The sequence below is a fragment of the Caretta caretta genome, chromosome 7, assembly GCF_965140235.1.
Source record: "Caretta caretta isolate rCarCar2 chromosome 7, rCarCar1.hap1, whole genome shotgun sequence".
NCBI classification, from domain to species: Eukaryota; Metazoa; Chordata; order Testudines; family Cheloniidae; genus Caretta; species Caretta caretta.
The window spans coordinates 35,333,043-35,347,396 of NC_134212.1; the positions used below are offsets into that span (position 1 = coordinate 35,333,043).

General features: G+C 41.0%; 1 protein-coding gene across 2 annotated transcripts in view; it reads left to right on the forward strand.

Moving 5' to 3' along the window:
* Positions 1-1,191: 1,191 nt before the first annotated feature.
* The window catches only part of WNT7A (Wnt family member 7A), a 50,830-nt gene continuing 37,667 nt past the window's right edge, over positions 1,192-14,354 (forward strand). The window contains exons 1-2 of one of the 2 annotated variants that reach the window (XM_048858469.2): positions 1,192-2,040; positions 3,691-3,917. In XM_048858469.2, the coding sequence (XP_048714426.1) occupies positions 1,970-2,040; positions 3,691-3,917 (298 nt within the window). In that variant the 5' untranslated portion in view covers positions 1,192-1,969. Of the gene's footprint in view, positions 2,041-2,374; positions 2,485-3,690; positions 3,918-14,354 lie in introns of those variants that run through there. The other variant, XM_048858470.2, reaches the window with a different exon arrangement.

Genomic DNA, 14,354 nt, shown 5'->3' on the forward strand with positions numbered 1-14,354 from the left:
AATACTATGAGCAGAACAATTCCAGCACCACACCCCTGTTATCATTTAGGTAACCCTCCCTGTCTGATATATTTTAAGCAGATAAAAATATAGTCACCGTATCCGCGTTAATTCCCGCAACCCCATGACCGCACAAAACCCTCTCCAACAAGTGAGCATTGTTAAAGGCTCCTGCTCACGGTGTTTTAAGCAGCAAAATCAGCCCCCACCCCCAAACCTGACAAACAACTGTAAGAAGGTAATCAAGAACTACAGCTATGGGGAATAGGCACATATGCTGCAAAACCAGTGAGGTTCGCTAGCAACCAGGCAACAAACAAGGTTAAGAAAGTGAAGGGCAAGCAGACTAGGTAAATGCTTCAGCCGGTTTGTATAGAATTGCTTTCTCTTAAAAGCATTGTACTGATGATGATGTCCAGTAGCTCCTTGCTATACACTTTCTCCTGATGGGGGACAGCTAGTAGGCTAATGCCCAGTGATACCTGATCCGAAACCATCCTTTCGGCTTTGACACAAAGAGCCCCTAGCAGGACACTTGACTGCCACCGGGCGAGCAGCTAAATGCCCCCATCTTTGTCATTAAATACATCAATCAAAAAATAAGTGGAAAGGGCAACCGACGAAGTCTTTAGGCAACAATGAGCTTTTTCTCTCTCGGCTGTTGTCTGGTAGTCTAGCCTTCCTTTAATACAAGTAGATACGATCTAAATTGTCCTGGGCTGAGGACTTCGCTCAGTGGTGCTGAACACAGAAAGAGTTCTCTTTCTCAAGCAGCCTCTGCCATGCCCCTGGCTGACAGGGACGCTGCTGCTGGGAGAGGGTTTATCTCAGTGATCATTTGTTAATCCTGACTCGGAAATCGGGGGGGGGGGGGCGGTGAGGGGGACGGGGGTGCAGGGAAGTGAGATGAAAAAATTAAGAAGTGGGTAGGCAGAAAGAGGGGAGGAGCATTTGGGCTGGTGGCAAACACATAAAACCAGCCGGTATGTTCACCCCACAGAGCAAAACAGGAAAACTATCCCCACATAAAACTTCAGATCCCCCTTCCCTCCCTGACAGGGAACAAAACCACACAACAACGAAGCGAGAGTACGGCGGGGGGTGGGGGGTGGGGGGGGGGAGGGAAAGAAAGCTTGGAAAACCCTAAACGATGAAGAGAAAGGAGAAGGGAAAACGGATCATCCTAGCGAAAGATTAAAGCAATGCAGATCGGTGTAGCCTAGCATACTAAAGTGTCAGGAGGTTTGCACACCTTTGGGGGGTTCTGCATAGCTTCACAAGCGTATTTACTGCAGTGTCTCATAAGGAAATTAACCTGTTACACTCCTTCTAGTTGGGGCTGTCATTCAGTAGAGTCTATGCTCCTTTCCCTGATCCTTGACTTAAGGAAGGACTGCAGAAACCCACCTTCCGCTTAGGAGAATCGGTGGTGCTTCTTTACAAGCAGGTGGTCTGTTTGCGCTTTCTTATTCCCTTCTCCCCCCTCACTCCCCCACCTCCCGGCTGGACAACTCCCTCCTTTGGAGAACACGCCCAAGTAGCTGAAGAAGAGAGGGGAAAAAAGAAGAGATAGATAGTAACATTGAACCTGAGGAGAGATCCAGAGCTGCTGCGTGCAGAGAGCGATCACTGCAGCCTATACATTCCCAGCACTAAAGTATTACGTGTGACAGGCATACAAATCCGGAATAAAAAGAAAAAGAGAGAGAGAGAGACAGACAGACACAGGGTGGGTGAGTGAGAGAGAGAGAGAGAGAGAGAGAGAGAGACCCAGCTGAGGGATATGGTGTTTGTCTCTTGGGATTTACAAACACACACCGCCTGTTCAGATCACAAGAGGGTTTGTCTGTTTTGTCTGCACTACCTTGACCCGGAGCTGCACTGTCTGAGGCAACGAGAAATTAACCAGCACGAATAGCATTAGAGGCATCCTTTTGCATGGTGATCTGAAAAACAGCAAACAAGGAATATGAACAGGAAAACAAGGCGTTGGATTTTCCATATCTTTCTGAGCCTAGGGATTGTATATATCAAAATTGGGTAAGTAACTTAAAAAAAAAAAAAAACCCACACACAAACGATTTCTCTCTGCCTATCCTGTCCAGACCTGTTAATATTTATCTGGGAAAGTTTGGAAGACTGTTGTTATTTTTTATTAAAGACAGAGCAGAAATGCTATTGCCTTTCAGTGAATTCTTGGTGTGTCGTGTAGAGCTGGGGAATGTGAAAGTCATTGGTGATGTGCCGGAAGCATGACTGGAATGGCAATGTGCTGGGGTTATTTTTATGCTCTTTCTGTACCTACCGTATCCCCTGAAATCAAACCAAACTCTGCTTTCACATGCATGGCGAGTATCGCTTCAATGGGATCTGAAAGGACATTTGTCAGCCGTTCAGGAGAGCGAGCACCGGCGAGAGTAGCCGCCGGCTCCCTACCCTTTCCTCCCCCGGGACCTCCGGGGAAACCATCTCCTCTCTTCCCAGGTGCAAACTACTTGATGGACTGTTGCTGAGGGGGGATAAGGACCTGCGCCTGTCCCCTGGGCGCGCAACAGCGATCTCGCAGGGCCGCCATGGGTCACCCTGCCATTAGCTGCTGGACTGGTCAAAGTGGGCGCTTTTATTTATTAAAAGCAACGGGAAATAAAATACGCGCCAGCGCTCCGGCTATCCGGAGCCAGACCCGCTCCGCTCACTTGTAGATCAGCAGCACCTTTTAGCATTACACCTCACCCAAGTCAGAGGCGTTATTCTGCAAGGGCGGGGAGTGGGGCGGCAGCCCAGGATCGGAGGGGAGGGGCCGCTTTATTTTTCCTAACTGCACTAATTTAATAGCTTAATAAAACAACGACGATGATAATAATAATAACCCCCCAGCCCTTGGAGCGTGTCCCTGTTCTGGGCGCTAGAGTTGCATGCGCTCTAATTTATGAATCAGGAAGTTGGGTCACGTTATGGCAAAGCCCACGCGCTCTTTATCTCTCTTTTAATTATAGACCGAAAAAAAATGATGGGGGGGGGGGAGGGGAGGGCGAGGCTCTGATGTCCGTGAAATTGATCCGCTCTTTCCTTTAAACGTCATTATTCTAGTCTTATCCCCAGGCTCCGCAAGGGACGGTCTGGGGAGGGCAACAAGCCCAGCAGAAAGTTGGGGTGGTCTTGGCCAGGGGCTGGTTGAGTAAAATGATGGTTTGGTTTTGCTGGAGTATGTGCCGTAATCTATCAGTGGCATGAGCCAACAGCCGGGGGAGGGCTTTAAACGCACGGTGCCTCGTGAATACCCCAGCAGGGTTACAGAGGATGGGGCTTTCTCTGTCCTCCGCTGGGGATCAGCCCCTTTATCTCCTTTACACCAGTCTATTGACTGACACAAAGCGGCCTGAAAACCGCTTGCTCCGGGGAGAGGTCACTAAAGGTACTGTCACAGCGTGAATGTGACAGGTTTCAGAGTAGCAGCCGTGTTAGTTGTTCGTCTCTTAGGTGCCACAAGTGCTCCTTTTCTTTTCGCGTGAATGTGGAAATCCTAGGTTGAAAGCGCTTTCAAGGCAGAGAACATGCTTTGAAGTGAGAAGATGCCTCCCTCTGAAAGCGCCTGTAAGAAGGCTGCCGCCTCAGGAATCGATTGGCTCTGAAAGCTGCGGTACTAATTTTATTTGTTCTGAGTCTTTCCCCCTTCTTCTCTCATTCCAGGGGTTTTTCCTCTGTGGTGGCTCTGGGGGCCAGCATCATCTGTAACAAGATCCCGGGTTTAGCTCCTAGACAGAGGGCAATCTGTCAGAGCAGACCCGATGCTATCATAGTGATCGGAGAAGGGTCTCAAATGGGAATCAACGAATGTCAATTTCAATTCCGAAATGGACGCTGGAATTGCTCTGCCTTGGGGGAAAGGACGGTCTTTGGAAAAGAGCTGAAAGTGGGTATGTTACCTCTTTACTGGTTATTGCAAGGTTTGGACCTGAAGTCCACCAAAAGGTTAGCAAAAAGGGTTTGGTACACATCAAAATGTCACAGAATCATACATGCTAGGGCTGGGAAAGACCTGCCAGGGCACCCAGTCTGTGCCAGCCAGTGCAGGATCAGTCCCTTTAGTGTATTTTCACCTGCCCCCTTCTCTAGGATTACCAAAATAGATATCTGTGAATTTTCCCTATAGGATATCTAGTGAAACCCTCCCAAATACTCTAAAAAAGCACTTATATAACAAATAAGCCATCTTCCTCTAAATATCCCACAGTCCTATACTTGTAAAGCCTGTGCCCTGTGCCTTTTTTCATGTATGTACAACACACAACAGGACTTGGAGATTTGGATCTGGTTCGGGGTTTTGTTGGGAGACAGGGTATTGAAGAGAAGCTAGATTTTGGACTCTACACACAAAGCTCATGAGCCATTCTCTTTAGATATCAGCCCCAAAGGGTGGACTATTTAGACCAGTTTTCAGAGTAGCAGCCGTGTTAATCTGTATTCACAAAAAGAAAAGGAGTACTTGTGGCACCTTAGCGACTAACACATTTATTTGAGCATAAGCTTTGGTGAGCTACATCGGATGAAGTGAGCTGTAGCTCACGAAAGCTTATGTTCAAATAAATTGGTTAGTCTCTAAGGTGCCACAAGTCCTCCTTTTCTTTTTATTTAGACCAGTAAGCTCAAGAAAGCTAACTGTTTATTTGGTGAGAGATTGGTTCCTTCGAAAACAGAATCAGAAAACACACACCTGCCAGTTTAGAATTCAACCTAACCCAAACCTTAGATGCAGTTAATATCTGGGCATTCAAGTCTGAACCACATCCACAGTCAAAGGGGTTCTAATCTGATTTTCCAATTTGGGCGCATCTCTCTCAGTCACACATGTTGGGTTTTTTTGTACTAACAGCTGAAGCTACATTTTAAAATTGCACTCAAATAGCATCAATAAAAATACAAATTTAGATGTGAGGAAATTTCTAAGGAAGGGGGAAACACTGTCTTCAGACCTAGTATTGTAGAACTTATGGCACCTGAGGGCTTCTTTGTGTTTGTTGATCATGTCATACTTGGGAACAGTGAGAAGAGTTAAGGATAAAATTTCAGCCTTAAGGGCCATAGTCACCTTTCAATTCCCAATTTAAAATGGTCACTGATACCATTATGAGTTCCATGTTCGACAGTAGAATCCACAGATCTGCGGTTGTATGCCTTGGACTGTGACAGTGCCCAGGGACCCAACGAGTTTAGATTCAGGAGGGAACGCTGTCACAATAGAGAGCTAAAGTATTCTGTGGGACTTGGGAAGCAAGATGTAGCATTGGCAAGGCAAGGAGCCAAGAGTGCCAGGGGCACTTTTACACCAGGAGTATTGGGCTCTTTGATTTGTTGTGCAGGGCCTTTGGTTCGTTGCGAAACACTTTGGTTGGATTGGATTCAGGCCCCACTTTGTCTTAATCCAGCCAGGGCAGGTGGACCAGGGCAGGATATGGCCTAACTATAATACCAGTATGGCATTCCTTGTGCACCCAAGATACCTATCAAAGTCATTGGGATTGGTACACAAAGAATGGAGCATTGGCATCTATATAGCTGAAGTTCCTCACTTAGGCAGGTTTAAGTACATGTTTTAGTATTACTCAAATGTAGGTGTGTGTGATTTCCAGTGCTCATGGTTTTATGCAAGAACAAAAACAGGGAAAAGTCTGAAGATTTTTTATTGAAGGCCATTGGGCTCTCAACACCTCTGAAATCCGGCACTATGTCTCAGATTGGTCACCCAAAGACTGGGGCATACAACATTAGTGAATACTTCTCAAATTGTGTCCGTTACACTGGAAAACTGTAACTGCTTCAATAGAGTTGGCTCATTCTGGCCACTGATTTATGCAGGCATGTGTCTGACTGATCTCAACCATAGGTCTGCTTGGAAGGCTGGTAGGATTGGACCACTCTAATCCAACAGTTACATATATATCTGTAAAAAGAAAATGTGTGTGCCCAAGAGCAACAAACATGCAGAGTTATTGTGGTATGTTGGGTAACACTGTCAGTTTTTTTCAAAATTGATTTAGCTGGTAGGCTATATTTAGGTACTTTTAAAGAAAGTCAATATTAAAGGAAGTGGATTTGATCCATCTTTGAAGTGTTACCTCATATCTAATTACCTATTATAATGTTTACATAGATAGGTGTATTCAAACATATCAGGCCAAAGTCATCCCTGGTGTAGCTCCATCAGAACTTATACCAGCATTGAATGTGGACCATAATGAACAAAACTCACTTAAAATGCATAAGTTTTATGTTCAGATTTAAACAATGTTTACACTTGCATTTCAAAATACACTATATGCATCTTGCTCGCAAAGTGCATAAGAAAGACAATCAATCCCATGCAAAAAAGCAGCTTTTTTGGAGCTCAGGAGTACACCCTTGGGATCTTTAATGGCAAGTCTGATTTCAGTACAAACTGTTATGGCTGAGTTAACTCACTGAAAAATAGTGGGTCTATTGGGTGCCACTAAATATTAATAACATTAGTGACAGGTTTCAGAGTAACAGCCGTGTTAGTCTGTATTTGCAAAAAGAAAAGGAGTACTTGTGGCACCTTAGAGACTAACCAATTTATTTGACAGGTTTCAAAGGAACAGCCGTGTTAGTCTGTATTCGCAAAAAGAAAAGGAGTACTTGTGGTACCTTAGAGACTAACCAATTTATTGAGCTTTCGTGATGCTCAAATAAATTGGTTAGTCTCTGAGGTGCCACAAGTACTCCTTTTCTTTTTGCAATTTATTTGAGCATCACGAAAGCTTATGCTCAAATAAACTGGTTAGTCTCTAAGGTGCCACAAGTACTCCTTTTCTTTTTGCAAATAACATTAGTGTAACCATTTGTGTTCTTCTATGTTTCTTGTCTGTAACAGCATGTGTGGGAACCCTTGCACATTTGATTCAGACAATATCATTTTATAAGAAGATGGGGAAAAAATCATTCAGTTCCTAGGATTCTCTAAGCTGCTCACTGTTTTCCATTCCCCTTTATCAACTGTTCATTCCATCTCATCACACCCTGTAAAGAACCAGTAGGAACTACAATTTACAATAATCTAAGCTAATATTTCACTGTGTTAAGAAGGGCAAATCCTATACCTAGTAAATACAAAGGCCAGATTTAATGCCCACAACGAAGATAAGATAAAAGAGAAAGTCTCAGATTTGTTATCATAAATACTGGCAGTGGGGACAGGAATGACACGTGCAATATGAAATGTTAAACCTAAAATATCTCCCATATTGTAACCAATGCATTAATTACAATGCAATTGAATATTAATCTTCAAAATATTTTTCACTACTATATTTTTCTATATGAGTAGTAGCTGTAGATCTCTACTTTCTTATTCCTTTCACACGATTACTCCAGATTGCCATTAGAATGCTACAAGTGTAAAAGGTACTAAAATATTAGTTAATGTGTGAACACTGATGATGTTTCTCAGTATGGTTGAATCTTTAAGATTGTTATCTTGGAAGTAGGCAGGATCCCACAACTGCAATTTGCAATAAAATCATTTGACCGCATGACATCATTCTGCCTTCTCTATTAGTTGAGTGCCATGTGACATTAAAGTGGCATTGTGGTGCCTGTACTAAGATTAGGATGCAAATTCAAAAAGACTGTAATGTAACTTGTTGAAATGTGTCATTCAGTGATTACAACACGGGCGTATATGTGTACTAATACTATACAAAGTACCCCAAAAGAAATTCTATCAGTCTGTGCCGATTCAGCCATACAACTCCTATGCTAACTGGAGTTGTGTGTGTAAATCTATGATAATAGGTTACCTTGACAACTGCATAGTCATGCATCCTAGACTGTTCTATACTTAGTACCTATCTTTAAAAAAGGGAAACAAAGAAGACCTCAGGAACTATAGATCTCGTCACCCTAACTTCAATATCTGGAAAGATACTGGAACAAATTATTGAACAATCAATTACTGTGCATCTAGAGGATAATAGGGCGATAGCCAACATGGATTTGTCAAGAACAAATAATAATAAACCAACCTAAGTTCCTTCTTTGACAGAGTTACTGGCCTAACTAATGTGGGGAAGCAGTGATATATCTTGATTTTAGTAAGGTGTTTGACATATTATCACACAATATTTTCACAAGAAAATTAGGGAAATGTCATCTAGATGAAAATACTATAAGGTGGGTGAACAACTGGTTGAAAGACCATACTCAAGTAGTCATCAATGGTTACTATTCAATATTTTCATTAATGACTTGAATAAATGGGGTGGAGAGTATGCTTATAACATTTGCGGATGACACCATGCAGGGAGGAATTGCAATCACTTTGGAGGAAAGGATTAGAATTCAAAATGACCTTGACAAATTGGTCTGAAATCAACAAGATGAACTTCAGTAAAGACAAGTGCAAAGTACTGCACTTAGGAAGGAAAAATTAAATGCACAAATACAAAGTGTGTATGACTGGCTAGTCAGTAGTACTGCTGAGAAGGATCTGGGGGTTATAGTGGATGAGAGTCAACAATGTGATGCAGTGGTGAAAAAGGCTAATATCATGCTGGAGTGTATTAAGAGGAGTAAGACATGGGAGGTAATTGTTCCACTCTACTCAGTGCTGGTAAGGTTCGAATGGATTATTATGTTCGGTTTTGGGTACTAAGCTTTAAGAAAGATGTGGACAAATTGGAAACAGTCCAGAGGAGAGCAACGAAAGTGATAAAAGGTTTAGAAAACCTTACCTATAAGAAAAGCTTAAAAAAACTGGATATGTTTAATCTTGAGAAAAGAAAAGAGAGAGAGGGGACCTTTTGAGGTCTTCAAATATATTAAGGGCTATTATAAAGAGGATGTAATCAACTGCCCTCCATGTGTATAGGTGGGACAAGAAATAATCATCTTAAACTGCAGCAAGGGAGATTTAGGTTAGAGATTAGGAAAAACTTCCTAACTATAAATACTGTTAAGTACTAGAATGGGCTATCAAGGGAAGTTGTGGAATCCCCATTAAGAACAGAATAGACAAACACCTGTCAGACATGGTCTAAGTATATTTGATACTGCTTCAGTGCATGGGAATGGAGTAGATGATCTTTTGGGGTCGCCTCCAGCCCTATCTTTCTATGACATCAGATACAGTTTTATTATCAATCTGAATCCTGGGATATCATTATTTTATTACTTTTGTCTTTACTTGGTAGTCTGAATTCTGATATTGTGCAAGTGTAACCAAACTGATACAAGTTTAATTTTCTTTCTTTTGTTGATTCTGGACTGTGACTCAGGAGATCTGGGTTCTAATCCTAACTCTGCCATTGATCTGCTGGGTAACACTGGGCAAGTCATGTCCCCTTCTCTCTGATTCACTTTATCCATCTGTAAAATAGGGATAAAGATTTTGACCTCCTTTGTTAAGATCATTGAGGTCTATGAATGAAAAGCACCACATAAGAGCTAGATATTATTATTTGTAAAGTTTTTTGGAGAAGTCACATATAACTTTGCTAATCTGTTTTTCAAAGATAGTTTTGGACAAAGGATTATAGCTAGTGACCACTTAAATTTATTCACTATCAACATGGCATATTTCTGTTCAGGTACTGGGTTCCCAAATATATTCACAGTGAGTCTTCATCCCATTTACTGCATATATTTCATTTCTAGTGTTATACAGTATACAGTAGTTTGTCCTTCAAGAGCAAGACTTTACTGATATTTGAATATGGATATCTGGTCATAACAATTGGTAATGATAATGTCAATAACAGTGCAGGTGATGTGGTGATTCAATTATGAGTGTTTTTTAAATTAACAAATGCATAACGATGTCCACACTTCAGCATTTTGGGACTTTCCATCACCAAAGCCATAAAGTCTTCAGAGTAAGACAGCCCAAGGATTCTGCTCACATCTATTCAAATGAAGTGTCAGAGAGGATCCAAAGGCCTGACCATGCAGATGTGTCTTTTGCAACAACATGAAGCTCCAGTTTGGGCTTTCATGGAACTCTGAAAGAACAAATTAAACCCTGAGGGGTTTCCACTGAATACTCAGCAGACCAACCCAGAGGATGTAATACCATGCACAGAGCAAACGTGAACCTGCTAATTGCCATAGCTATGACAGGACACGAACAGAGTGTTAATCTCTCAAACAACTGAGTCCTGACTCCTAGTTCCTGTGGCGATTAACTGCACCCAGAATACGAGAGTATCAAGTTGATGTGATGATGCAAGACACAAGGAAAAAGATGTTTCTGTTTCTGATTACCTTAATGACACTATGATACAGTTGTGCCTTTGCAATGTGACAAGACAAAGTTGAAAGCAAATTCAATGCAAGTCAATAGAAACCTGGCAAAACTAAAACCAACTTCAGTGAAGGTCTTTGAAGATCCTGTGACAGACATTAAACAGGAAGAACTTCAACACAAGTCTATTAAGACCCTATGACTCTGCCATAACGTGACACAGCAAAACTAAAAGTAATTTCAAGGCAAGTCTGTGGAGACTCCCCTCACTGAGACATTGCCTGTGAAAAACATTGAACACAACCTTTGGAGAGAGGACACGATGATCCGATTACACAGAAAACACATGAGACACTATTGCCATGCATGTGCCTGAGACTAAAAAAGTCAACTTTAGACAAAAGGATCTCACTGCAGATTTGAATGTTAAAAAACCTAAAAATAATGAAGACATACATTATACAACAAAAGCAAGAATATCCTGAGTGACACATCTGCCAAACATTGTTAAATTAACTCATTGTGTCCATAACTTCCATCGTGATGGACAATCCTCTTGGCCTTGCCTATGCTAGCAAAAATGGGACCTTGGATTGATTGCTGGTACAGTCAATAGTGCAGCTTTAGTAGGCAGGGATGATTAGAAGAGACTGATAAATAGCTGAGTCCTGCTTACGCTGCAGCTGACAACATTGGTACCACTGGCAGAGCTCAACAAATGAGGACACATTTTGGGGAATGTATGTGCAGCCTCAGTGTGTGTGGGCGTGGGGTGGGGGGAGGGAGGCTCACTATAATGTGGAAAGTTACGTTCCACAGACCTTTATCCTGCACATACTACTCATGTGAGTAGTGCAACTGAAGTCAAAGGGACTACCCATGTGAATGACGTGAACAGAATCTGGCCCATGTGCATTACAATCGGCCAAATTCAGCACTGATTTGCACTTTGTGCAATACTTTTAACTTAGGGAGAATCTCAGTCAAAGAAGTTAAGTGATCTATGCAGGTTCATAGAGGGGACAAGGTGTTAGGAGTTATTAGCTCCTACCTACTTACATTCTCAGACCAACAGACCATGCTTCTCTTCCAGCAACATCCTTAACTCTTGTTCACTGAGTGATTTACATTCCACATAGTCTCATGATAGTAATGGGAGAGAAACTTCTTGGAGTGGTCTGAGTGAAAGTGGAGTCTTCCATTCTCACACTTCCCCATGAATGACAAATATTCTGAAGGCCAAATTATGCCCTCTGTAATACCAGTGTAACCCTCTTATCTTCCATGGGCTTGCAGTGTAACTAGCTAGCCTTGTAATTGGAATTTATTAAACAATTGTTTTATAGATGCACAAAAGTGAAAAGAATTCAGCTCATTTTCCCATACCTGAGGTAGCAGGAGAAAAACGTAGTGACACTTATTTTGTCACTAATGTGTACAGATCTGACTTGCAGTAAACACACATCTGTCCAGTAAAAAAAATTACCATCTTTAGTCACTTTTCAGATTAGAAATGCATTTTCAATTATATTATTTCATCAGAATTATTTTTCTATCACGTCTTTGGACCAACATTTTTTGGTATTCAATTCCAGGGTAATTTCATGGTACAGGCTTTAAAATTTTTGATTTTTTGAATTCCAAAGAGCAAATATTAGGCCTAGGAGATCACAATAAAATGATTTGCAGAAGGAAAGTAGGTTAAAATTAAATTAGTTTTTATAGTCAGAGAGAAGATATTTGCCCAAGGAAACAAACAGGCAAAGCTGCCATCTTAGCAAAAGGTTTCTGTTTGGTATTGTGCCATTAATACAATACAGACCTTACTTTTTCCAAATGCAACCAGTGATTGATTAAAGATCGACAAATACTATATATTTTGAACCACTGGCACTCATGAGCCCCCAAGATATACTGAAAGGGCCAAATACAGATCCCAGTGAAATTAATGGGAATTTTACCATTTTCCTCCGTGGGATGAGGACTTGCATTTATGTGCTGGATTTTCATCTCCTGCCACTATATTTTAGCATATGTATAGTATTTGCATATGCAGTAATGCAGGCTTAGTTATTCACAGACAAAAAACTGTTCCTGCAAAAACAGAGGTGAGGCTGAAAATCTGGCATAATATATCTAAAAACCAGCATGTTGCTTTATGCCAAAGAGTCAATCTTTCTAGGCTGTGACTATCACAGTAAGATAAAAACATTGCCCCAAGGTCACATTAGTTGGAATTCACATCAGAAGGCTCTCATACCTGCCTTCAAATGTATCTTGTGAGTACATGTTTTAGAGAAACAAAAAGATTACATTACATTAGAACGTAGAATAACTAAATGCCTATTGCAGGGTCACTATATAGGGTTTTTCTGAAAGAAAATATAACTACATAAAACACATTTTGACACAGTGTCGTATAAGAAGTGAAGATATATAAAAGGGACGATCCATATCTTCTGAAATACCGAATGATAGGTCTGATTTTACAATATCTGTGCCTTGAGTAACTATTTTATACGCTTAAAATAGAATTTGCTTTTGAAATGGAATATACCTGTTTGTATCCCATTTCAGAATTTCATATTATTAATCTGTGTTGATGAAACATCATAAAATGTAGACTGATAAATGGGCAATAACTAAAGCCTCTGAAGATGGGAAATATTTCCTGCTTACCTTTTTAAATACAATTCACCCTATTTCTTTAAACTGGTGAGCTAAGAATTTTTAATTTGGCATCCTCAACTTCATTTCAAGTCAGCAGAATTGTTGGGAGCTCTCAGCACCCAGGTTTAGGCCCTTAACTGGAAAAATGGTCATACTTTAATTTTTAAAGCTGCCTTTTAAAATTAATTACACATGCTACTTTAAGAATCAAGCCCGTGCGCGCTCTCTTGCTCTCAAAAAGGCAGACCGAGATAAGTAGTCAGAGGATGAGTTCTGCTCTCCATTTTACTAGCTATGAATTATGATCTCTATAGAGATGTGAAGTAATGTTAGTCATGGCACATAATTGGCAAGGTACGCTGTATTTTCCATCTTTCTATTTTCACAATCAACATATATTTCAGTTCATGTCACTGCAGATAACTCCCTCCCTGACCCCTTGGCTTTAAATAGCAGAAAATACAACGTATGTTTTCCAGTGAGATAAATACAAATTTGTCTTTTTTATTTCCCAGATTAGTCAATTTATGGTTGGGCTGATATGGGGGGAACAAAACTTTTTAAAAATATACTTAGAATCTTAGAGTTGAGCTGCTCAACACCACCAGCTCTCACTGACTTCTTTGGGAGTGGAGGGCACTCAGCACCTTACAGGATTAGATCCTGATTTCCTATGTAATGCCAAACATACCCTGATTATTACGGCACTGATACACATACATTTTACAAAAGGGTTTAGTTTAAATTAATTACAAATGAAGAACTCTCTTTTAAAGAAGAACAGAAATGTTTGGGGCAGGGGGGAAAAGACTGGCAATCCCAAATCAAGTAACAGAATATAGATCTATGTTTGCCTCAAGTACACAAACAGATCCCGCACTGACTTGCCAGATCCCAGTCCTGTCAACACTTTATTCATGGGGGTAAAGTGATGGATGTGCAGGTTTGTAGGATTAGGGCTGTATTGTACAGTATGCATTTCCTATAGTTACATTAAATGTTAGAAGAGCCACACTGTGGCCAACTTAACAAGTGTTAAGTTTATGCTGCACTCTCTTCTTGACTTCAGTAGCTGTTCTGTGCAAGAAGCAACTGTCATACATACACTTTTAAGTACAAATAAACACATTTAAAAACTAAAAGGGTCAAAACATCATTCCCTCATTCAAGTATTTGCTAAATCTGAGTTCAAAGTTTCCCCCTGAAGCAGCTGATGGTGTAACTGATGCTAAACTCACAGAAGTTCGAGATAGAAGAGACCTAGTAGATCACCAAGCCCATCCCCTGAAAGGTCAGGATATTGTTCTTTTCATAGAATATAACTTTGCTTTAGATGTTGCAAGAAAAACACAAGAACCTGAAAGCATGAATTTGTGTCTTGGCAGCTAAAAGACGTAACACCACTCCTTAAGTATTTTTTACCTACTGT